General features: G+C 44.4%; 2 protein-coding genes across 4 annotated transcripts in view; one reads left to right on the top strand and one right to left on the bottom strand.

The window, feature by feature from the left end:
• DNTT (DNA nucleotidylexotransferase) overlaps positions 1–27,143 on the bottom strand; it is a 614,660-nt gene that overhangs the window by 586,790 nt on the left and 727 nt on the right. The window lies entirely within an intron of this gene.
• BLNK (B cell linker) overlaps positions 3,639–27,143 on the top strand; it is a 319,789-nt gene continuing 296,284 nt past the window's right edge. Inside the window, exons 1-2 of one of the 3 annotated variants that reach the window (XM_068258679.1) lie at positions 3,639–3,895; positions 7,490–7,552. In XM_068258679.1, coding sequence (XP_068114780.1) covers positions 3,821–3,895; positions 7,490–7,552 — 138 coding nt within the window. In that variant the 5' untranslated portion in view covers positions 3,639–3,820. The remainder of the gene's footprint in view (positions 3,896–7,489; positions 7,553–27,143) is intronic. The other 2 variants (XM_068258680.1, XM_068258681.1) reach the window with 2 other exon arrangements.

Here is a 27,143-nt window from a genome sequence, read left to right as displayed (position 1 = left end):
ATTTCCCCCAAAATTGCAATCAGAATGGCAGCATATTTCCCCACAAAATGCAATCAGAATGGCAGCATATTTCCCCACAAAATGCAATCAGAATGGCAGAATATTTCCCCACAAAATGCAATCAGATTGTCAGCAGATTTCCCCACAAAATGCAATCAGGTTGTCAGCAGATTTTCCCACAAAATGCAATCGGATTGTCAGCAGATTTCCCCACAAAATGCAATCAGATTGGCAGCAGATTTCCCCACAAAATGAAATCAGATTGTCAGCAGATTTCCCCAAAAAAGAGAGGGCCTGGCGGGCAGGTCTATAGGTGTCCTCAGTTTAGGTAGGCAGGTCTATAAGTGTCCCCAGTATAGGTAGGCAGGTATATAGGTGCCCCCAGTATATGTAGCCAGGTCTATAGGTGTACCCAGTTTAGGTAGGCAGGTATATAGGTGCCCCCAGTATATGTAGCCAGGTCTATAGGTGTACCCAGTTTAGGTAGGCAGGTATATAGGTGTCACAAGGTGTAAAGCTGCCCCCAGTATATGTAGCCAGGTCTATAGGTGTCCCCAGTTTAGGTAGGCAGGTATATGTGTCCCCAGTTTAGGTAGACAGGTCTATAAGTGCCCCTAGTTAGGTAGGGAAGGTCTATAGGTGCCCCCAGTTTAGGTAGCCAGGTCTATAGGTGTCCCAAGTTTAGGTAGGCAGGTCTATAGATGTTCCCAGTTTAGGTAGGCAGGTCTATAGATGTCCCCAGTTTAGGTAGGCAGGTCTATAGATGTCCCCAGTTTAGGTAGACAGGTCTATAAGTGCCCCCAGTTAGGTAGACAGGTCTATAAGTGCCCCCAGTTAGGTAGGCAGGTCTAAGTGCCCCCCAGCCTGGAAGGGGGGGAGCAGTAGGCACAGAGCGGCAGGGAGGGAGGGAAGCCTCCCCCCACTCTCATCTGGAGCCCCCCCCCCCCCCCAGTTTAGGTAGGTAGGTCTATAAGTGTCCCCAGTTAGGTAGGCAGGTCTAAGTGTGCCCCCAGCCTGAAGGGGGGGCAGTGGGCACAGAGCGGTGGGGAGGGGGGCAAGCCTCCCCCCCTCCCTCACCTGGGCCCCCTTCAGCACTCCACCCTCCAAATTTTCAGCCAGCAGCGGCAGCGAGCAGTCAGATCTATAGCTCAGCGTGCCACTGCTGGTCTGGTCTCCTGCACTGCACTGTCCAATCACGCTTTCACAGGAAGTACTGTAAGAGCGTGATTGGACAGTGTCAGTGCAGAAGACCAGACCAGCGGCACACAGAGCTATCGATCTGACTCTTGGTAAACCATTCCCTACTGCTGCAGCTGGCTGGCTGCAATTCTGGAGGGGAAGCGCGGAAGGGGGGCCCTAGGTGAGGGAGGGGGGGGGGCTTCCCCCCTCCCCACTGCTCTGTGCCACTTTCACCCCTTCCTGCACTGTAACCCCCCTCCTTCTCAGCACCAGGGCCCCGGGGGCAAGAGGCCTACCGGGCAGAAACCCAAGCTCCTGCCTGGCCTGTCCGAGACTGCCCTTAAATATTATACTATCCAGCCACAGACAGGATATGACGTGATCAGGATCCTGGAAATCAGGTCAGTGTTACAACGCTACCCGGTGGTGGAAGAGGGCTGAAGGAAGAGAGTCTCTGCCATCAATCCTCTTCCACCACTGGGTGGGGCTGTAACACTGACACGGTCTTCTGGATCCCGATCACGTCATATCATGTGAGCAAATGTAATGAGGAATCAGAAGACCTGCCGGAAGGTCAGAGCCGCTGGTGGAGGAAAAAAAGAAGGCGTCCGGAACAAGTAAATATAACTCCTCCCTGCCACACACTCATTTGGCTGCACTAGGCAGCCAAATCAGATATGCCCACAGAGGCTCAAACTGCATCAGAAGCTTTCAAACATGACATTTTGTTTTAAAGGAGACATGATTGACAAGGTGATGAGTGGCATGTTGAGATACACATGTGTATGTACAATGCCTAGCACACAAATAACTATGCTGTGTTCCTTTTTTTTTCTTTCTCTGCCTGAAAGAATTAAACATCAGGTATGTAAGTGGCAGTTCCTGTCAGGGTCAGGACTGGGTCAGACTACAGTGCAACCCTCAGTGATAAGGAATTACAGTCATAAAACACTTTCCTAGAAGAAAATGGCTTCTGAGAGCAGGAAAGGGATAAAAAGGGTCAATATTTCATAGATTTTAGCTCTGGCATACTACAATGAATGTGTCATTGAACAAAAAAAGTAAAAACATAAAAAGTAGATTTAAAGGGGCACTATGGCGAAAAATTGTAAAAATTAAAATATGTGCAAACATAGACAAATAAGAAGTACATTTCTTCCTGAGTAAAATGAGCCATAAATTACTTTTCTCCTATGTTGCTGTCACTTACAGTAGGAAGTAGAAATCTGATATTACCAACAGATTTTGGGCTAGTCCATCTCTCTTTAGGGGATTCTCAGCATGGCCTTTATTCTTTATAAAGACATTCCCTGAAAAATCTTTATACAAAGATACTGGCCAGCCTCCCTGCTCACTGCACACTATGTTGGCAGTTGGACAGAGCAACTGCCATTCACCAAGTGCTTTTAAAAATAAAGAAAACCCTGAGAACCCCCCTATGAGAAGATGGGCTAGCCCAAAATCTGTCAGTAATTTCAGATTTCAACTACTTACTGTAAGTGACAGCAACATAGGAGAAAAGTAATTTATGGCTCATTTTACTCTGGAGGAAATGTACTTCTTATTTGTATATGTTAGCACATATTTTAAATTTTACAATTTTTCGCCATAGTGCCCCTTTAAAATGGGCCCAAATTAAAAATACAAGATTTCAGAAATAAAATCTATTTTCTAAATTATAATAATACATTGCAGCCTTTTTTCAGCTGCATGATGACAAATATAAAATATTTTACTTTTATTGGAGGAATCCCTCCCTTTCTTTCATATTGCCGGGACAGAATCCAGCAAACTGGTGGAGTAGATGGTGTCCAGCAAAGGAGGAATTGCTAATGGCTGCCACCTGTATAACCCTAGTTATGACAAGAGAAGGGTGAAAAGCATGCACTGAAATGCTCATAGGCTTGAAGGAGTGTTTATTTATCTTTGTGTGTGTCAGAGTGGTGCAACTAAATATTTTGAATTAAAAAAAGGTTTCTTAAAAGGTCATTTTTAGGAGAAGGAGGATAGATACAATTGTTTTGTTTCATTAGTTTATTTTCACCTGGTGTTTTTTAAGCTGCTAATGGGTTAAAGCGCTGGGTATTTTTATGTGCCTATTATTTCCTGAAAAGTGAATTTGGACATTCACTTAAAGGGAAGCGTGTTAGAGAAGAGACACCTGCCAGCCCCTCTGATAGAAGACAGAAGCAAGCATGAGTGATAAATGTCATTACACCCACAACGTTATGCAGTAATATCTGCGTGCCGCTGCCCCACCGCCCCAGGCCGCAGCCTGCATAAAAATCCAGCTAAGTGGGTCATGTGGCATTCCTGTATCTGTAGCTCAGTTTCAGTCTTCACCCCACAACAACACCAAGCCTCTGGCACAGATTTGTCCTTCCGTCTCTAGATTTCTACACTGAACGAAATGCTTTAGAATAGCAACCAGTAATCACCCATTACACAAACACCGCCAGGCACAACAAACCGACTAGCTGCAGCTCCCTGCTTTTCCCACGCGAGAGCTGATCTTGAAGGGGTTAAGTTCCTCACAGAATGACTGAGAAGGATACTTCCTCTTTGACAATTAGTAAATCTTCTAAGAACCATCTGGCATACACTGCATTGTGAGGAAGCTGCTGTACAGGAGGACTCTGCTATGGCTTTTAAACTCCCTCTACGGGAAGACTTTGAATGTTGGACAGCTTATCAAGTTGCAGAATTTCTAAAACAGGTAAGAGCAGCGGAGCCTTACATGGGAAATATATACTGAACTATGGGAGTGGCAGCTTTTTAAAGGAGTCAGCAGCCAAATACTGCTGCCCTCTTTTATGCATGCGCCAGCCCCTTGCAGCCACACCGCAGCTGTCGCCCCCGGGTCCCTGCCGGTGCAGAGGCAGACCTCGAGGTCGTCCTTACTGCGCCTGCGCAGGTGCCGCTTGTCAATCATGCCCACGTTGTCCACAGTGTGCTGCACAGGCACAGAACTACTGCACCTGCGCCATACACTGCAGACAATGTGAGCTTGACTGAGGGGCGCTCGCGCAGGCGCAGTGGAAGAGGTCGGCCTCTGCACTGGCGGGGACCCCCGGGCCAGCGCCTGCGAGCGGAGATGCGGCGTGGGACATGTCTGCTGCAAGGGAGGAAGCCCCTGGGTAAGTATATAAGGGGGCAGTAGTATTTGGCTGATGACTGCTTTAAAGTGTACCCGAGGCGACATGTGACATGATGAAACGTGTATGTGTGTACAGTGCAAACCATTAATAACCGGGTTGTTTTACTTGTGTTATTTTACTGCCTGAAAGAGTTAATTTTTTGGCATGGGAGTGACAGCTTCTGCCTTGTCGCTACCTTGTGGGGAATATAGTAAACATCACTGATACGCTAATTACGGCCATAAAAGTTTTCCTGGGAGAATACAACTCCTAAGAGCAGGAGGAGATGAAAAAGAAAAAGGTCAATAGTTCATGTATTTCATTTAGGGACATTTAATAAGCTGCCAATGAGCAGAGACAGTAACACATTCAGGTCGCGGTCACAGTGGGACGTTATTGTCCTGCGTTATAAAGTCATTACAACGCAGGTTAACGCACTCTAATGTTGTGCCTATGGGACATTCACAGTGCGAGGTTAACGTCGCGTAGTACATGTTGCGTTATAGTAACTCACTGCTTGCAGTGCGTTCCCTCTAAAAGCAGACGTTAAACAGATACAGAGAGGCATACGTTTCATTGCCTGTATGCGCCACTGTATCTACTGTATGCCATGGTAATGCAGCATTAATGTGCGATACCACCTTTTTTTGCACTGCGTTGTAATGCTGCGTTTTGACTTTAACGTAGCATTACAACGCACCGTCCCACTGTGAATATGCCCTCAATCTACTTTATAAATGTTTAAATATAAAATAAAACTATGGCATATACACATTTTAAAGAGAATCTGTACTGTGAAAATCTTCCATAAATAAACGTACCAGTCTGTTTGTTGTCTTCTCTTAGCCCCCTCTGTGACATTTTCGCCGCACCCTGCTGCTTTCTTGGGGATAAAATCACTGTGTTATTAATTGTTTTTGTAAACAATGAAGATGGCGGCCAAACAGGAAATACATCATCAGAGCAGGTTTGCAGTGGCTCCTCTCAAGCCTGACTTGACTGCTGTAATGTTAATCCCACTTGTTGCCTTAGCTACTTATCTGGGCTTTTAACTGATCTTTCTGCATTCACAGCTGTTCACAAGGTCACAGCTCCTTGAGCCTCACAGACAAGCTGGGGAGAGCATAGGGGGGGGGGGTGGAGGAGGCGTGCATAACTTCTCCCTATCACAGCAGAGTCAGCACATTCCTCCCTGGGTCGACAAAGCTTGACAAAGAACAGAAGATTAGATATATTACAGAGGCAGTGCAACTAGAAAAGGCTGCAGTAATCCAGACCACATTAGAACAGGTATAGGAACTTATAGGATAGAAGAAATAAGGCTGAAGATTTTGTTACAGAGTCTCTTTAAAGAGAATCTGTACTCTAAAATTCTTACAATAAAAAGCATACCATTCTATTCATTATGTTCTCCTGGGCCCCTCTGTGCTGTTTCTGCCACTCTCTACTGCGATCCTGGCTTGTAATTGCCAGTTTTAGGCAGTGTTTACAAACAAAAGACATGGCTGCTAAACAGAGTGTGATAGGCTGAGAGGATCTCAGTCTGTGACTCACACAGAGCCTGCAGGGGGCGTGGAGAGGGTATGTATAGCTTCTATCCTATCACAAGCAGAGCAGCAAATACCTGCCTGAGTGCCTGAGCCCGACAAAGCCATCAGAGGAGAGAAGATTAGATTATATAACAGAGATAATACAGCCACTGTGCAACTAGGAAAGGCTGCAGTAAGACAGACCACATTAGAACAGGCATAGGAACTTATAGGATAGAAGAAATAAGGCTGAAAAATGTAAAGAGTAGTAGGAAAAAAACAATTGTTTATCTCATCCGTTTATTTTCACCTCAGGTTCACTTTAAATACAAGCAGTGTTTTAGCCCTTGCTTTACTTGTACCGGAGACAAATCAAAAGAAAGCATTACTTACCTGGGGCTACCCAGGTAAGGTAGGCTGTTCCAATCCACTGCTGGCTGTTCCAACATATGCCCCACCCCCTGTCGCACTCCAGCTGTCAGGAGCATTGTGCATCTGCACAGTAGTAGTGAGCCCACTACCTGAAGGGGGCTGGAGGAAGTCCCAGGTAAGTATAAAGGCTTTCTTTTGATTTGTCTCAGCCTCAGGTACACTTTAAAACACACCTGAAGAAGTGAGAGGTATACGGTGGCTGCCATATATGGAGATTGCTGAGATTTCTGACCAATCACAGACTGCAATAGCGAGCAGAGAAAGATCGATGTCCAATTAAACAGCAGGAAACCTACTTTGGTAGCACTTAGCAATCTATAGCCATACTGAACTTTTCCATGCTTAGGCCCCTTTAGATGGGAGGCTGAACTGTGTGCTTGCCCAGCAGTTCAGCCTCCCATCTGCTGTCCGCCAGTGCAATTTAAAGAGGAACTGTAGTGAAAAAAAACATATTGAATAAAATTGCTTAATTTCTTACAATACTCATTTATAGATCATATAGTCAATGTTTGCCCATTGTAGAATCTTTCCTCTCCCTGATTTACATTCTGAAATGTATCACTGGTGGTTACATCTTTAGTTTTCCCAAGCGATTCTTGCGGAAAGTTCGTTACTGAGAATTATATACAAAGAGGGAGATATTGCATGCTTGGCAGTTGAAAAAAAAAGCTGTTATTTCCCACAATGCAATGGCGGCACAGCATATAGGCAGGCATAGAGGTGCAGAACAGTGGTAGGAATGGCGCCACAGCACCATGGGTGCCATTTCTACCCCTGTGCTGCACCGCCATGCCTGCCTCCATGGCTCCCAGTCATTCAGACCTCAGATCAGATTAATGTGGATATCTGAGGTAAATGGCTACTTAACTATGTAGGGTGCAATTTGCTTAGTGTTATAAAAGAGCACAGAGAGTGAATAAGAAGAGCCATTTCCCCAAAAAAGCCTCAGCAAAATCCTGAGCCCAAAAAATACAGGCCACCATAAACACATGTTCGGAGCAAGAAAAGATGCTGTTTTTAGAGGAGAAGGCTCAGAAGGGGACTCTGAAGGGGGGGGGGCGCAATTTCAGTGCTTGCCATAGGTGCTATATTAGCCAGATATGTCCCTGTTCCCCGATCTATTGCCAGGGGAGAGCTTTAGTAGTTAGCCTTGCATGTCATCATATTAGCTTGCGTGACATCATCCTCTTCTATTTGCTTTCTCGTTATCAGTGCAGCTTGCAGGAATGCGCTGGAGTGGTGGAGAGGACAGGAATGAATGGACACACGTTTTTGGTAAGTCCCAAATTACATCAAATATTTGGTACTGGCTCAGAACTGGCATAAAGCCCCAGAGACACACACACACACACACACACAGATGCAAAAAGCTGACATGCATCCAGGAACCATAAAAAAACCACTATATGGGCCTCATTTACTTAGCTGGAGATCATTAGAGAACATAATTAATCCAGCAATTCTGGCCTGTATTGTTTAAAAAATTTTCACTGCAAATGAGTGAACAAGACTACCTTGTGTGTGTTTGACAGTGTGTTGGTAGCAAAAAAAATTCCCGTTTTAAAATGTGAACGAAATGTGACCTGGGGATGGAGGCAGCGCCCCAAAAACAGTTAATATAAAAAAAATATATATATAGCTTTAAAAGAATACATAGGTAATTGTTGGGGAAATTTAAAAAAGACAACGAGTTTTGTAAGTCTCTGCCCACTTCCTCAGGTCAAGTGATCAGTGTCTGAAAACAGAAAAAAAATATATAACTTACATTGTAAGAAAAAAACAAAATAAAAAAATACCAGGAAAAAGGACAGTAACATAACATAGAACTTGGCTTCCAAATGGCCTGAAAGATTAATTTATCTGTTGTGCATACCCTGTGCACATTATTTATTGGGATAGGATGCCATAGTATTCATATGATCATTGACTTCAGTGTACTGTACTTGTATACAAAAGTACTTTTTTTTGTTCTTAGCCCGTTCTTGGCCTTTTTAATATTAGACTGGCTCATTAGTCGAATTCTTCCCCAGGAAGTTCATGTGGGAGTGCATGAGTGCTTTTGGACTGGGCAAGTCATTTCCTAATTTAAATGGGCAGATATGGCGGCACCCATTTCTGCGATCTCTCAAATGACTTGCTTCGCTTTTAACCTCCCTGGCGGTAAGCCCGTGATGAGCTATGCCGCGCAGGAGGACTTCTCTGGCACTGCTGGGCCGATTTGCATAATTTTTTTTTGCAACACGCAGCTATAACTTTGCTAGCTGCGTGTGCACTCTGATCGCCGCCGCTCTGCGCCGATTGTCCGCCGCTCACCGCGCCGCCCTCCCCCCCCTGCCCCAGACCCCGTGCGCTGCCTGGCCAATTAGTGCCAGGCAGCGCTGAGGGGTAGATCAGGACTCCTAATGACGTCACGACGTCGATGACGTCATGCCGCCCGTCGCCATGGCGCCGGGGGAAGCCCTCCAGGAAATCCCGTTCTTTGAACGGGATTTCCTGATCGGAGATCGCCGGAGGTGATCAAAGAGGGTGGGGGGATGCCGCTGCACAGCGGCTATCATGTAGCGAGCCCTGGGCTCGCTTCACGATTTAAAAAAAAAAAAAAAAAATTAAAACTGCTCTGCTGCCCCCTGGCGGTTTTTAATAGACCGCCAGGGAGGTTAAAGTTGCAAAACATGCCTTTATACAGGGCCATTTTTAGCAAAAGGCATTCCGGGCCATTATCTGGCTTAAAGGGGAACTGAAGAGAGAGTCTGTCATGTTTATTTCCTTTTAATCAATACCAGTTGCCTGGCAGCCCTGCTGGTCTATTTCTCTGCAGTAGTATCTGATTAAAACCAGAAACAAGCATGCAGCTAGTCTTGTCAGATCAGACTTATAAGTCTGAACCACTGAAACACCTGATCTGCTGCATGCTTGTTCAGGGGCTATGGCTAATAGTATTAGAGGCAGAGGATCAGCAGGGCTGCCAGGCAACTGGTATTGTCTAAAAGAAAATAAACATGACAGACTCCATATACCTCTCTCTTCAGTTCCCCTTTAAGCCGTGCCCCCAAAGCTCCACCCCCTAGAGAAGCCCATCTGTCCCCCATTCTGCCCCCCTTTGTGCATCCTTCAGTCCCCCTGTGTCTTCATCTGTACCACTTTGTGGTGACTCCTTCTCTCCCCTGTGCCTTCTTCTGCCCCCCTGTTCCGCCTTCTGTCCCCTTGTGCCTCCCTCTGTCCCCTTGCGCTACCTGTGCCAGGGATGGCAAAACAAACACATGCACACACTAGAGAATATAAACCACATGCCTTACTGTGTACGGTGGATGCATAATACAGGGAGTCTCCAAGATACAAACAACAAATTAATCATGTCGCATTTCTTTGCACACCCCCTTCCTGCACTTCCCCAGCTTATTGTGTAAATGCTGAGTATAGCGCAGCAGAAGCCATGCTCTCACCTCTCTGCTGAAATTCAATGCTGTGCTTCTGCCTGTACTCTCAGCCTAGTGCCCGGCATCTCCTACCGCATGTAGCCTGCATCCTTCTGCCCCACTGTGCCCCTTTGTGTCTCCCTCTGTCCCCCGTTGTGCCTCCTTATGTCCCCTTGTTCCACTATCTATCCCGTCATCTTCCTACACTTCCCCAGCCTAATGTGTAAATGCAGAGTATAGCATAGCAGAAGCTGTACGCTCACCTCCCCGCCGGAGTCCAGGGCTGTGTCTGTGTGACCATTCCGTCGGTTTTCTCATCCCTCTAGTACTGGCACCTCACTCTCCTGATGTCATGTGTAATCATCACTACATGCAGTAGAAGATGCAGGGCACTAGGGTGAGTGGTGAGCAGACAAACAAAAGCACAGCACTGGACCCTGGCGGAGAGGTGAGAGCACAGCTACTGCTACGCTAAGTTCTGCATTTACACACTGGGCTGGGGGAATGCAGGGAAAGGGTTCGTATCTTAGGCACTCCTTGTATTATGGATCCCCCCTTATACGACACATGGGTTATATTTTCTAGTGTGTGTGTGGGGGGAGGTGTACATTCAATCCATAGAGCACATGTTTTTTTACACAGGGTGAACCCAAAAGACGGCTCACCCTGCTCTTGCATGAACTAACTCCCGTTTTGTAGTAAATACTGCCGGGGGTGAATTACCTTTGTTTGAAGATGGTTTGTGCCATGCCCGGCTGAAACTTCAGGCACCCAAATCAGCCACGCAGAGCGTTGGCGCTGAAACGGTCTGCTCATCCCTGCGGTGAGAATAGGTGCTTCAGGGGGAGGGACACACACTGGACTTCTTGCTTTTACAACGGTAACATTCAGCCCAAAAGTGCCCCTAAATAAGGCATATTCACATACGCCGAACACTTTGAGAAACGGCAACAATTCCTTTGAAACATCGGCATTTTTCTGGCGGAGAACCTGCTCGCCCCCTTTAGTGTGACAGATTGCTGAGAGGAATTGTATTTTTGGAATAAAGATGAGTTTTTAGAGCTGTACAAAATGTCCCGTAACTTATTTACAACGTGAGGAAAACCTGCGACTCAGACAAGTCCAGTGCCTCTAAATTACACATTGGATTATACAGGGGGATTAAAAAAAAATCTTATCCGCCTGTTAGAAATTGCCTGTTTTTCCCTTCCAGCCTATTTTTGATTTCTCCTGTGCGCCTCAATCAGATTTTCTCAGCAGCTGCCTATACAGTGTGTCAGCAGAGAGCGTCAGTAAACAATTCCCATGCCCCAGGCATGCTGAGGCTATCTGCATTAAAGAGGACACTAATATAAGCATTTACCACAGCGGCGTCAACTGCTCCCAACAACCCGTCGTGTACCTCCGGAGGAATAAATACATGCTTAACCGCGCCGCTTCCTGTGCCCCAATCACTTCATTTCCAGCATTAAAAACTATTATGTGTAGGGAAGTCATATGTTAGAAGTGAGGGAAGCAAGGTCATCGGCTCGCTGTCAGCTTATTCTGATGTCTGTGAGAAGTCATGCATTATACATAGGGTAGCTGGGACATATGTCTTTCCAAGCACAGATACGCAGCAATGTTTCTAGGCTACTTCCTAACAAGATAAACTGTGTGGACTCCATCACCTGGGAAAATAGAGAGAAACGTGAGCAATCCAACAGGCAATCAATACTCCAGTAATGAAACCAGGGAATACCGCCTAACAAGATTAACTATCGATAGAGCTGGAGCTCTAAAAATAGGCTATCGTCACTAATCCATCGAGCAATCAATAATCCTTGAATGAAATCAGGGAATACCGCCTAATGAGATTAGCCATAGATACAGCTGAACCTGGGAAGATATAAAAATAGCCAAGCACCACAAATCCAACCGGCAATCAATAATCTTGGAATTCAATCAGGGAATACTATCTAACGAGATTAACTAGCGATACAGCTAAAGCTTGGAAGATCTAAAAATAGCCATCCATCCCTAATCCAACAGGCAATCTATAGTCCTCAAATGAAATCAGTGAATACCACTTGATGAGATTAGCCATGGATACGTATGAAGCTGGGAAGATATAAAAATAGCCAACCACCGTAAATCCAACAGGCAATCTATAATCCTGGAATGAAACCAGGGGATACTGCCTACCGAGATTAACTAGAGATACAGCTGAAGCTGAGAAGATCTAAAAATAGTCAATCATGGCTGATCCAACAGGCAATAAATAATCCTCAAATGAAATCAGGGAATACCGCCTAACGAGATTAGCCATAGATACAGCTGAACCTGGGAAGATATAAAAATAGCCAACCATTGGTAATCCAACAGGCAATCTATAAACCTCAAATTAAATCAGGGAATACCACGTAATGATATTAACTATAGATCCATGGATGCATGTGAAGCTGGGAAGATATAAAAATAGCGAACTACCGCGAATCCAACATGCAATCTATAATCCTGGAGTTAAATCAGGGAATACCACCTAATGAGATTAGCCATAGATACAGCTGAACCTGGGAAGATATAAAAATAGGCAACAATCGCTAATCCAACAGGCAATCAATACTCCTGGAATGAAATCAGGGAATACTCCCTAACGAGATTAGCCATAGATACAGCTGAACCTGGGAAGATATAAAAATAGGCAACCATCGCTAATCCAACAGGCAATCAATACTCCTGGAATGAAATCAGGGAATACCGCCTAACCAGATTAACTACCGATACAGCTGAAGCTGGGAAGATATATAAATAGCCAATTGTCGGCAATCCAATAGGCAATCTATAATCCTGGAATGAAATCAGGAAATACCACCTAACAAGATTAACGACCGTATACATACATTTTATATTTGTGAAGATATAAAAATAGCCAACAATTGCGAATCCAATGAGCAATCAATAATCTTCAAATAAAACCAGGGAGTACCACCTAATTATTTTAACTACACAGGTAGTCCCCGGTTTATGAATGCCCGACTTACGAAAACCTGTCCACACCGTACGAATGGCATGAAAATTAAAACTAGTTAAAAAGAAAAAAAAATGACTGTCGTTTTTGAGAAAATCGATTTAAAAAAATTCAAAGAAAAATGTTTTTTAAACATTGTGAAGTGACATATTGCTGCGGTGCACTATACTATCTAAGCTTACACATTTTAGTTTCAAAGGTTTTTATTTTAAAGAACAGGTAATATAAACAGGTTTGCAAACACTATCCCTACGAAGGGGGCAATGATGAGTATTATCCAAAAGTTCCTATCACGCTGATACGTGATGAGGTAACGTACAAGTGTATACACAAACAGTAGTACGTAAAGCGTAGTCAGGATCAGGCTGTAGTCATACAAAAAGTCAGAGGTATCGAGGTACAGAGTAGCAAGGCAATATCGTTGTCAATAAACAGGCAGGGTCATACACATAAGTCAGATGTCAGCCGTATTGTAAGGATCAGGCAATAACTAAGTCAGGAACAGGCCGAGTCGAACACGTGTATCAGATGGCAGTGGTACAGAAGGACAAGAGCAAGGTCAAGAGGCAGGCAAAAGTCGGTACACAGATAAATATACAATAAGATGTTATTTCAATATATTACGATAATATATAATATAACTACAAAATACAAGACTGACTAATTAGAGTACATATATATTGTGCGTCTACACAATATATTAATGTAGCTCTCGAATCTCAGTAGCTAGGCCAAGAACCAGCAAACTGATTAGTATCAAGGCCAACGAGCAAGTGAATACTCTGGCCTTAAATACCCAGGAGGCAAAGCACAAGACCAGTCCCCAGAAATGACAGCACCTCCTGCAAAAAGGTGTCAGTTGATGACATCACCGCTGACACCCATCAGACACGCCTCTTCAGCCTATAAAGACAGCTCTGAGCTGCGCGCGTCCTGCCAGAACCAACACGCCGATCCACATCTATAGGGGAGCCGAGGATGCCATCATTCTGATTCACGTCTACAGGGAAGCCGGGGATGCCTTTGATCAAAGAGGAAGAGGAAGCTTGCTCCAGCTGCTCCAAACTATCAGAGCAGCTTGCAGAGACCACACTAGGTAAGTTTGTTACAGTTCCAGTGTTGGGAATAAGGGAAAGGGTAAATAATCAAAACATAATAAAACAGTGCGTATGAGAATTAGAAAAACTGAAAAACAGTACAACATAAATAAGTCTGCCATGTAAAAAAGAAAAAAATAAATCTGACAGGTGCAAAATATCATCAGTAAGGTGCAGAAAAGCTTAAACAGCCCTGCAGAGAATTAGTTGAAAGTAACCAACAACATGCCTCCAGATGCCAGGAACCCAACAACAATACTATCCATAAGCAGTGTTAATCAAAAAATAGTAGGAAGAGTAGGCCCTTGTTGTCAGCATAGTCAACCCATGGGGTCCAGGTTTTGATAAACTATAGCATCCAGTCATCCACAACCACAATCATTCTCTCCAGAATCATAACCATGTGAATCTTATTGATGAGAGAATCGAATCCTTACAATGAAAAGCCGGATATGTTTTGGAGGAATTAGCTATATGCTGTACCATCCAATGAGCAGGATGCTTCATACTTCATACATTGCCTAGTAATAAAACTGAGGGATTTAGAGAGAAAGGGACCTGGAGGACCTTCGCTATAAGGCACAGACTTGAGACCAAAATTGGAAAATAATAGGACATGACCACCACATGTGAAAAAGGGTGCCCTTAGCTCCACAACCCCTATAGAAACCCGCACTGGAGTGAGGTGTGCTCAATGACGGAGTTTGACATTCATTTCTAATGTTGAAAAAATAGACTCCCCTTCACAAGGGTCTCAAAGCAGTGGGACCAACGTTCTGAAGTTAAGTGAAGACCCAGGTCTGCCTCCCAACTCTCCAACACATTTTATACATTTTAGAGCAAACCGGTCATCCAGCACCAGGACCCTCTGGTCTGGATTGGAAGTTTGCGTGGATTACATAAAATCGATTTAATTTCAAAATCTGTAATATGTATAATCGTAAATTTTATGTGAAATTTTGAGTAAGCAAAATTAGCACATTACGATTAGCATTAGGACAGAAGGTGGCACAAAGGGGGACGGGGGGCAGAGGTTGTACAGAGGGACACAGTGGAGGAGGAAGAGGCACAGAAGAGGACACTGAGGGAACGGGGGGCAGAGGTGACCCAGTGGAGGGCAGAGGTGGCACAGTTGGGGGCAGAGGTGCCTCATCCAACAGTAATAATCCAATAATCCTTGAATAAAACCAAGGAATACCAATGAATACCACCTAATGAAATTAACTATAGATACTGTACATCTGAACCTGGGAAGATATAAAAAGAGCCAACCAAGACTAATCCAACCGGAATCAATAATCCTTGAGTGAAATCAAGGAATACCACCTAACGAGGCTAACTATAGAGACATCTGAACCTATAAAAATAGCCAACTATCACAAATCAACATTTCACTGTAGGCAAGAAAAAGGCTACACTGTCTCAGACAATACTACACACAGGTGTGTGATTAAGACATTACTTAACTCTCTAAATCAGGTATGTCAAACCGGTCCAACGAGGGCCGAGATCCTCACACATTTTTGATACAGCTCAAATGAATTGATGGGTTTGAATCAGGATAGGTGTGGTCCATCAGGTAGAACACATTCCTTTCTTTCTCAGGCCATCCTAAACACTGGCATGGATCTGGCCCCCCAGGCCTGGAGTTCCACACCTGTGCTCTAAATACATACAGGGTGCATTTCTCTATTTTTTTTTCTGTCCTGTGCAAGAGTTCAATTCCATGTTAAAGGGAACCTGAGAAGGGAGATTACTAGCAGTAAAATATACATATTCCTCCAGCCCCCTCCGGCCTGATCGCTCTTACGTGGTCCCTTTCTCCCTTTTCGTCTGCCCGTCCTCCGGCTGGAGGAAGCCCCAAGTATGTATATTTGATTGCGGGGGTGTCATGATCGCTGCTGCAGCCGGTATTGCTGGAAGTAGTAGTGCTGCAGCTCAGGCAGTTCTGATCTCTTTCCATGCAAGCTGCATAGCTTTGTCTGCCTTTCCCTGCTGTCAGCTTGTGACTGATTATCATTCACCTGTGTGGGAATCTGCATGTCTGCTCCCATTGGATGACCTCAGTATAAAGATCTGCTTCCTGCAGGACTCCTCGGGTTTTCATAGCTTCAGTTTAAGCCTGTCTTGCTGTTGCTTCAGCCCCCGATCGTGTTTCTTGTTCTAAAGATACTTTGCTGGTCTTTGCATCATATATTGGTTCATTGCCCATATATATGCATACCAGCACGTTTATTATTTTCCTTGTATTCGTGTTACGTTGATACATCAGTGACGCTGATATATACGTACACGAACTGTTTATATCCTGTGTTCAGCTAGTCAGTTCTAGCACGTTGATCACCCGTGCTGAGCTAGTTATCCTGTTCCTGGTCCTGTTTGTGGATTGCGTTCATCTCTGCGAGGAGATAACGAATCCTTCTGAATCCTGTCCTGTTACCGTTTGTGGATTGCGTTCATCTCTGCGAAGAGATAGCGAATCCTTCTGAGTCCTGTTCCCTGTATTGCTCCAGTCTAAGTCAGTGTTCCAGCTTATGTCATATATCGGTTCATTGCCGATATATACATATGTTAGTCAGACGTTACAAATAGTTTCATTGATAGCTGTAATTGTAATACGCTAGGAAAACATACTTATTGTATATTTATCTGTGTTACGTTCATCTATCTTGATCCTGCTATTTCCTGACTATCCTGTCCTGTCTTTGTGAGGCACGCCATCGCCGCAACGCATTGGCTGCCTCATTCCAGTCTGTCTGGTTTTGGACGCTTGCTGTCGCTAAGTAGCCGCTAGCTAGCAAGCGTTCATTCTGTCTACCTGTCCTGATCTCCTCAGTTCTGGTTTATGCGCTCAGCGCTACTTTGCGCTGAGACGTTATAGCGAAAGCATTGTTTGTGGCTGTCAGATCTGCACCGGCTCTGTGCGCCACAATCTCCTATTGGAGTCAGTCCTCCCCTCCACTATACTGGGGATATCCTGATCCCTTGTGCTGGTGTGTGTACCTCCTTCACGTCAGCTCATGCGTTGCATGCTGACTGTGGAGAATACACCACCAAGCCTTACAGGGGGCCCATCTCACAAACACTTTAACAGTAAACTGCATATGAGGATTTCTGTCTCTCATATTTTTATGTTTTGATGTTTTTTTTTCATTAATTGCATTTAGCATTTTATAGTTTTGGGGGGGGGTTTTAACGATAAAACCATTTTATACTTTTTAATTGACTCTGGTTGGATTTTAATCTGGCCATTATTTGCTCAAACTCACTGCAGAGGAGGTGGGAGTGCAGTGTTGGCAGGTGCCGAATTGGCTCATGGTCATGGACATGGTCATTTGTTGTTCAATATTTTTTAGCATTAATAAAGGTTGATTTATTCAATCATTTAGCACTGTGGCTTTATACAAGCAAGTGCAATCGCAACGCTCTAAAATACGGGAAAAAGCGATGCATGCACCGCATTTGCCGCAAATTGCCGTCAATCGTGGCAGTGAGATCACTGCCACACACTTATTATTACGCTAGCGCATTTTTCTAACAACAATCCCTTCCAGTTCTGACAAGATTTTGTCAGAACTGAAATTTATCAATTGCTGCCAGTTATATATAAGTTGCTGTCAGTAGCTGAAAGGACAATTGATGAGCAAGGAAAGGGCCCATTCACTGGAGCGATTAGCGCCGTTTACCCCTGATCGTTGAATCACCAACTATCACTAGCATTTAGCTAGCAATCAGTGGTAAACGACCACTAATTGCCCCAGTGTGAATGGGCCTTTTCCTTGCTCATCAGTTGTCCTTTCAGCTATAACTGACAGCAACTTATTTATAACTGACAGCGACTGATAAATTACAGTTCTGACAAAATCATGTCAGAACTGGAAGAGATCGTCAGGGCTAGAATCCTAGAGAGCCGGGGCACTTTTGGGCACTCAAGCCAAAAATTGGGTGTGGCCATGCACCAGAATGAGGGTGTTTGGTCATGAGTGGAGCCAAATTGACATGATCTTAACAGCGGTCTAAGTAGATCTCTCCATTAATACAAAAAAAATGCATTCTGGATGCTGTGGTGTATCTATGAGGCATGCTGGGTGCTGTGGTGCCTCTATGGGGCACGCTGGGTGTTGTAGTGTAATGCTAGGTGCTGTGTGGTGCCATGCTGGATGCTGTGGTGCCATGCTGGATGCTGTGGTGTATCTATGAGGCATGCTGGGTGCTGTGGTGCCTCTATGGGGCATCCTGGGTGCTGTGGTGCCATGCTGGGTGCTGTGGTGCCTCTATGGGGCACGCTGGATGCTGTGGTGCCTCTATGGGGCATGCTGGGTGCTGTGGTGCCTCTATGAGAGAATCAGCCACTAGGAGCTTTAGCTTCTGATTCCTTCTCAGACACTGGGGGGAGCAGGCCAGCAGAGAAGATGTCTGCAGAATCTGGAGACCAAGCAGCTGGAGTTGAGTAATGCCGCCCGGTGCCTGACTCTGCCTGGGAGACATCCGGAGCACCCAAGAATCAATCCGGGGCATGTGCCACTGATCTTTGGGGTTTGCAACAACGACCCCTGGGGATCGTAAGAAGAAAATGGAGAGCTTCTGAGAGGAACTGACGGTGAGGTAAGTATGTAATATTCATTTGCAGCTACTTCATGTGTTTATTTTAAATAATTTCACTCGGTTCAGCTTCCCCTTAAGAAATACAATGTAAATAGAGTTTGAATAGCAAGCATTGTTTGTAGCACAGAGGATTATTGTCACACAAGTTGGCGTTAGCATCTGAAACCATTGTGGTGTGTTAGCCTGAAATGGGAAGCTAATTACCTCTGTACTCCCAACTTCCTGTCTGTGGAGGCTTGCTGTTCCCTATTACATAAAAGGTTTAAGGTCTGGGGAGCCAAATACTTTCCAGCAGACTGTCTACATTGAGTGGAGCTTTACAAGTTATTTGAAGATAAAGGTTTGTGATAGATAAAAAGAAAGTCAATGTCAATGTTTAAGGCACGGTTCACATCTGCATTATGAGCTAAAAGGATCCGGTCTCCGCTTCACCGGATCCAGATGGCTTAGTCCGTGGCCCGGTTCACATATGAAAACGGATCTGATCAATGACCGATCGGATCAGTTTTCACTCAGCAATACATACCTAATCTTCATAGGCAGCCGGCGGTAGAGGCTTCCTCTTCTTCCGCTGTGACTACACTAGTGACTAGTCACATGATGCGTCATGTAGTCATATGACGCGGAAGAAGACGGAAGCCTCTACCGCCGGCTGCTACGGAGGATTAGGTATGTATAAACCCTCCCTCACCCACCCGGCTGCAGCACCCTCCCTCACCCACCCGCCCGGCTGCTGCACCCTCCCCTCACGTCGCTAGATTCGCGTCAGTCCATGTGAAGAAACGTTCCGTTTCCCATTGCCCCCAATGCTGCAGCATTTTTGTCCGAATCTGTTCCGCTAGGCAGAACGATCCGGAAAATTAGGGCCTGCAGCCATTTTCAGATCCGGGGACCGGAACGTACGGAACGTATCCGTACCAACGGACGCATGTGAATGGATCCATAGGCTAACATTGGATCCTTCCACATCCATTCCGTTTGTACAGTATACGTTCCGGAAAAAACGCTAATGTGAACCAGGCCTTAGTGAGGCCCTGTTCACTGTGGTCAGTTGCATTGCAAAATAATTCTGCATGTTAAAGAGGAACTTCAGTTAAAATTATGTACTAAAAAAGTGCTTCATTTTTACAATAATTATGTATGAATGATTTAGTCATTGTTTGCCCATTGTAAAATCTTTTAAATCCCTGATTTACATTCTGACATTTATTACATGGTGACATTTTTACTGTTGGCAGGTGATGTAGCTGCTGCTTGCTTTGTTCGGCAGTTGGAAACAGCTGTAAACAGCTATTTCCCACAATGCAACAAGGTTCACAAACAGGAAACTGCCAGGAGTACCACGGTCCTCAGAGTTTCTTGTGGGAGGGGTTTCACCACAATATCAGTCATACAGCGCCCCCTGATGGTCTGTTTGTGAAAAGGAATAGATTTCTCATGTAAAAGGGGGTATCAGCTACTGATTGGGATAAAGTTCAATTCTTGGTCAGAGTTTCTCTTTAACTCACTGCCTATACAATTCTATGGGCCTGTTTCACAGTAACGGATCACGTTATTCTAACTCGCTGCATGCAGGCTTTGTATTAAAGTCTATGTCCTGTCTCCTTTGCAGTTCACACACATTAGAATGTAATGTGCAACTGACCACTGTGAACCTAGCCTTAGGACATCGGCGTAGCAATCACCCCTGCGACCCATGCCATCGCAGGGGGGGCCCATAGCCTTTTCCAAAGGTGGTTGAGCTGTGCGCCCAGTGAGAAGTTACCAAGCAACAGCAAGCAGTTGTGAGAGTTTTCCAGTCTTTTCACTGGCATTGCTTATCAGCTGCTCTTGGGAAAGGGTCCTTAGGCTGTTCCCCATGTTAATGCAAGTGAATTTCCTAGCTGCAGTGGCAGAATTGTCGCCCTGACCACCGCAATGCACACTGGGAAACATAGTACATGTATGTGACCACCAGCCAATAGATCACAATAGTCACAGTAGTCCAGTGGTTTTCAACCGTGGCAAACGAGACGGCTGATGAACTGTCACCAAAGGGATTGAGTCCCAATCTCTGTGGGCAACAGTACTTGTGAGTGTTACGGGGCAATGCAAAGATAAGCCATAAGTCAGGCAAGGAAAGATTATCCATGAGCATACCTGGCCTTTGACCTGAGCGGACGCTCAGGGCGCCGGCTTCCAAGGGAGCGCCTATAGCTGGTTACCTATACTGAGGGCACCTACACCTGATTTCCTATACTGGGGGTTCCTATAGCTGGCTAGCTTTACTGAGAGCACCAACATCTGGCTACCTATACTGGAGGCACCTACGCTTGGCTACCTATGGGGGGATAGAGACCTTCAACTGACTTCCTATACTGGGGACATCTATGCTTGGCAACCTATATTGAGGGCACCTACACATGAGAGCCTATACTGGGGGCACCTATACCTGGCTACCTACCTACCTATATTGAGTCTGAGGGTGTTTTTTTTTTTTGGGGGGGGGGGCGCACTGCGGCTATAATGTGTGGTTCAAATTGTCGGTGCTGTCCTATTATTCTAAATGGGGGGGGGCTAACTGTCCCACTGACTTTATTAATATTCCTGAAAGGTTCTAGCCTTCATTTTTAAGTATATTCAGGATAATGCACTATTTCCATCCATTCGTGGTTATTAATAGTATTTTTCTATTACACTTATGTGACATATGTACGGAGATCTGAGCATTTGGCGTGATGTGTCACGATGTCAAAAAGGTTGGAAACCACTGTCCTAGGAGGTAACTCAGGAAAAAAGGTGAATTGCATATGGGCGTGGGCGTGTGCGGGCGTGTGTGTTAACAAGAGTGTTCTAAAGGATTTCTCCGCACTCCTTCCATATAGTAAAATCAATAATTTATTGAATCATCATAGAAAAACAGCAAAAATAGAACAGCATGCAAGCTGATGCGTTTCTGACCCTACCGGGTCGTAGCTGTAATGACATGTAACAAGTAGTCTTAAATACCCAGAGGCCACACCCCCTTCCCACCACACCTATGCAGGTGACTCAACATACTTAAGGGAAATTCCACTGGTAGAAGGAGAGTGGACTCCAGCGTATTGCACAATACATTCACATAAAATATATAATAAAAAACAACAACATATCAGCAGGGCCAACCCACTGTCCTCCTAATTTATTATATTACAACCTCCCCAAAGAAAAAAGGAAGGAAGAAAGAGGAGAGGGGAAAAACAAGGGGAAATAGAAAAAGTGAAGCAGATGGGACAAGAACTACTGTAACACAGGAAAAGGGGAGAAGAGGGGGAGAGAGAAAAAAAAAAGGGGGGGGGGGGCAGGTTAAAAGTCACAATCCACCCCACAAATAGCATAGTAGCTTCCCAACCCAACACTCCCTTAATGGCATAGTAAGTACCAGAGAGGGGAGCAGGAAATTTGGGTGCATGAGGCAGGTGGACAAAAAGGGCGCCGCCATTGACTTCCATAATAAATATCGTTTAATGGGCGCCCAACAGGAAAAAAGGGCGTCGGAGAAAAATAACGTTTTACAAGTGGCGCCCGGAGACTTTTAATGTTTTATAACTGCTTCTCATGATTACACATTATTTAATGATTTATAATTTTTTAAACATTATTTTTAAACGAAAAACTGTACAAGATTTTTTTTAAAACATTATTTTTAAACGAAAAACAGCACAATATTTTTTTACAAACGTTAATGCTTATCACAGGGGGGTCTTATGTTTAGACACTACCAGGGGGTCTTAGGGTTAGGCACCACCAGGGGGGTCTTAGGTTTAGGCACCACCAGGGGGGTCTTAGGTTTAGGCACCACCAGGGGGTCTAGGGGTTAGGGATAGGTACAGGGAGGGTTCTGTGTGAGAATAGGGTTAGGTATAGTTTTAGTAAAATTCTTATTAATCTTTTATAAAACGTTATTATACATTTCACTTTTTAAACAGGGAAGATTAACGTTTTTACAATTGCCGATTTCATACACATTATTTAATGATTTATAACTTTATAAAACATTATTTTTAAACGAAATATAGCACAATTTTTTTTAAAACGTTATTCATGCTTATCGTTTAAAACCCTGCGCCCTTTTTTCCCGGCGCCCTTTTTTAACGTACGCACCAGAGAGACCCTTCCTCAGACCTAATAGTATAGTTGATACCTACAACATGAAGCATAATGTACCAGAGAGACCGCTCCTCAGACCAAATACCGAGACCTTACATGAAGCTCAAACAATTAGATTGACATCCCATCTGTAGTTCAATCCCTTGGGTTCTCTAGTGCCCAAGTTAAAGATCCATCTTACTTCACGCTCTAATAATTTTTTTTCTAGGTTCCCCCCCCCCCCCCCCCTCTGCTATCCAAATAAACCCTCTCCAAGCCTTGGAAAGAAAAGTGGCTCAAATCGCCACCAAGACAAGACAAGACAAGACAAATAACATTTATATCACACTTTTCTCCTAGCGGACTCAAAGCGCCAGAGCTGCAGCCACTAGGGCACGCTCTATAGGCAGTAGCAGTGTTAGGAAGACTCGCCTAAGGTCTCCTACTGTATAGGTGCTGGTTTACTGAACAGGCAGAGCCGAGATTCGAACCCTGGTCTCTTGTGTCAGAGGCAGAGCCCTTACCCATTACACCTTCCAGCCACACCATGGCAGGAATGGAAATGCTTGGCCACATCAGAGGGATTCAAGCAGTTAAGGTTACTTGCACCACAATAGTGTTCCGCAATCATAGCCCTCAAGGCAAGGGCCTAGTGGTGCAGCCAACATACTGCTTTCTACACGGATCACAATTAATAAGGTACACTACCCCCTTGGTGCCACAATTAATATAGTGTTTAAGGCCAAAAACTTTTCCCTTGCTAAAGGAAACAGCAGTATTACCAGTGGAGCGCACTCTACAATACCTACAAGTCCTCACCCCACATTTGTAAGAGCCCTGGTACCTCAGCCAAGTTGACCCTTGACCAGACCCCCTATCCTCATACAAACTGAGGGACAGAACATCTCCCAGTGTGGGAGCTCCCTTGCTAACAAACCTGCATTTGCCCTCCACTATCGGTGCGATCTCTGGATCCGCAAATAGGATAGGCAAATGGGTCTTAAGGATTTTTACGACATAGGAATACTCCATACTGAAAGCAGTAGAGAATGTAATGGTGTCACCACCCTCATCCCCCGCTGCTTTCTGCAGGTTTTTGGCCAGAAGTGCAGGTCTACCCTTAGCCAATACCTTATCTTTAGACTTTTCAACATATTTACGGGGATAACCTCGCTGGCAGAGTCTAACCTCCACTTTACAGATCTCCTCTGAGAAGCGATCAGGGTCAGAATAATTCCTCACTCTTCTCGTGATCTCCCCTGTGGGGATACCACGAATAGTGTGAATGGGGTGACAACTACTGGCCAACAAGGTAGAATTACCACTGCAAAATTTACGGTTGGTGGTAGTGGTGACCCTACCAAAGGAGCCCTCTAACTGAAGATCCAGAAATACCATGGTAGTGGGATGTATGGAGGAGGTAAAATGGAGGTTAATATTATTGTTGTCCAAGTAGAAGACAAATTGCTCGAAATCAGCAACCTGTCCTATCCAAATCAGTACCGAATCGTCAATATAGCGACCATACCAAAGTATGTGTTCAGAAAACCTATTCTCATCCGAAAAAAAGTTTAGTTTCTTCCCAAAAGCCGAGATATATGTTAGCTAACAAGGGTGTTCTCATGGGGTTTGTACCAGTAATATTGCTGTGTGCTGCCTGTACACATGAACTTTACCGGTGTATAGTACCTCAAGCCCAAGGTGAGATGAATTATGTGTGAAGGGGATCCTGATCCAAGTGAAATTATTTAAAATAAACACATGATGTACCCGCAAATGAATATTACATACTTACCTCACCATCAGTTCCTCACCATTTTTTTTCTTACAATAATTCTTTCCAGTTCTGACAAGATTTTGTCAGAACTAAAATATATCAGTTGCTGTCAGTTATAACTGAAAGGACAACTGATGAGCAAGGCAATGTCCATGTTTCCCTATGGCTCAAGTGGGCGATATTACAGTTTAACAGTGTGCTGACCTGGGAGCTGTTATGGGGTAGTGACCATTTTCAAAATGGAGGACGGAGAATTCCCTTGATCACACTGAACAAACAGGAGGCAGGAGAGGAGAAAGAGATTGATAAGCAGACTACACGGGAGGTACCGTATGAAGCATGTATGTTTGTTTTGACTTTTAATATTCAGTTCAGGTTTAAGTCAGATTAGGAGAGATAGACCAAGCATTAACATAGAGAGAGCCCAAGTTCTAGTCCTACTTAGAACTAGGCTGGCTGTGTTCCTTACTTCTTTTTTTTCTCACTGCAAGGGTTAAGAAAACAGGAGCCTAAAGTACAGAGAACACCTAACAAGCTCAATAGTTCAAGATTTGTCTGTATGGGTGCTGGCTGTATAACATGAAAAATTTTGGGGAAAAAACTGCAAACGTGTGTACGCTAGCTGTGTCCTATATGCGATCGATGTCAGATCTGAATAGTGATAGAATCTCACTCGATAGCAAAATCTGCCATGAAATCTGCCAATGTGTATGAGCCCTTATGCCTGGTACACACCATCCAATTTCCCTTCAGATAGATGGGCCGAATAAATAATTTCCGACAGGTCTGATCTAATTTACGATCGTATTTCTATACAATAATACAATAACATTTCTATAGCGTTTTTCTCCCATAGGACTCAAAGCGCTTAGGCTCTCTCAGATTCAGTAATTAGTAGGATGAAGTATTCACACAACAAAAGTTATATTTCTGCAAATGCCAAACTGAACAGGTGGGGTTTTCAGTCTGGATTTAAACACGTCCAGGGATGGGGCTGTCCTGATCTGTTGAGGTAAGGAGTTCCAAAACGTAGGGGCAGCATGACAGAAGGCTCTGGGACCAAAAGTTTCCAAGTGGACTCTGGGTATGACTAGATTATTAGAACCTGATCGATTTTCTTATCACTTCTATACAAAATCGTTCGGAAAAATGATCGGAAATGCGTGGTGTGTACCAGGCTTAAAGTGGTCTGAAACTCCAACATAACATTCAATAAAAATGTGTTTTCCTACTGTTTATTACTCATACAGTTATATTTGCTTTTGTGCAAGTAATATTGTCTGTTTACAAATTACAAGTTTCCAAAGCGTAGTTTATCATACCCTGAAAGCTGGCATTGCATTTTATTCAAACGGTTGTATGGTGTAGATGGGGCTTTCCGGCTGTGTTTACACACATTGTAACAACATTGGATTGTAAACAAAGGTACTGTTATCTACAGTTTGGATGCGGATTGAAGCTGAAAAGCAGGACAAAGTGCTTTTGTTTAACCATTTCAGTGATGTTCTGCTAAAAACAAATTCTGGGATAGTAGCTTTCAAGCTGTGAGGAATCCTTTAGAGCTAAGTAGAAATGCTGGCTTTAAGACCATTTTAACACATTTTGAAAGCAATTCACAAATGTCACTGCTGAAACATGCCTAGAAACAGGACGCACGTTTTATATCTCCTGTTTTTGTTTATGGCGGTACAGCTGATCCGCGATGCTTATATGCGGAATTTGGTGTTGATCAAGCTACTAATTGAATCATCTGTTTCACCAAGACCTCCTCCCCGACAGCCGCACATTTGCTGCACGGCAGCCTGATACAAACGAACGTTCCACGCGGCTCCGCTGTGCGAGCTGGCACGCTCTCCGCCACCAGATGGTATCCGCTGTTTAATCGCGCCGCACTCCGTATTAACATTTGTTATTATGATAATTACTATTGAAGCTCTCAGTACCATATAGAACAGATTAATGCTTAATTTCTGCAAAATACACAACCAAGGTCCAAGAATATGACACTTTAAATTCAATAGCGAGCTACTTGATGCCGTAGCGGAACATCGGGGGTGCGCGCCTTCCTTTCATCCTCCTTCTAAGGGAAATGACTAATGGCTTGTTTTGATGTCATAAAATTAAAGCATTCAAATATGCGACAATTTAAACAAGAGAGGAAGAGAAAATGCAGAAAGGACGCAAACTGAGCTTTAGTCGGCAAAGCACAAAAGGCTCTAATTATGAACACAAATAAGTAAAATATCACAACAAAAACAAAACAAAAGTAAGAGAAGCGATTTCGCATTCCATGGTGGCAGATAATAACTCTGTCAAGTGATACATATTTTCTCGATTTAGAACCATGAGATCAAACTAAACCTGCCACTGAGGGCTTGATGCATAAAATCGTGGTGATATAATCGCGCAATTGTAATATTGCAAAGTGCACAATAACATCCCCGTCGCATGTGCGCGTAACTATCGTGAGATACACTCGTATCCGCGGTACTCCATTGGTTACTATAGTAGCGGCCGCACTAATTGAGTGCCACGGTTGTGCTACAATCGTATCTCTCGATAGTTACGCGCTATGTAATATTACCACAATTTCATGCATCAAGCCTTTAAAGCAGTTGGACCCCAACCTTTTTTGGCTCAAGGACTGTTTCCACATCAGGCAGTTTTGCCATGGATCGGGGTGTGTGAGTGCGTGTGGTGGCGAAGGGGGGGTTTCTACGGACAGCGTCAGACCTCAATAAGTCCTGGCAGCACCGGCCCCTGACCACCAACCTAATCACTCTGAGGGCCTGTTTCCACTATTGCGAATTTGCATGCGTTTAACGCATGCGAATTCGCATAGGCAATACAAGTG

This window comes from Hyperolius riggenbachi, chromosome 10, assembly GCF_040937935.1.
Source record: "Hyperolius riggenbachi isolate aHypRig1 chromosome 10, aHypRig1.pri, whole genome shotgun sequence".
NCBI lineage: Eukaryota > Metazoa > Chordata > Amphibia > Anura > Hyperoliidae > Hyperolius > Hyperolius riggenbachi.
This window is presented reverse-complemented; position numbering and strand designations above follow the sequence as displayed.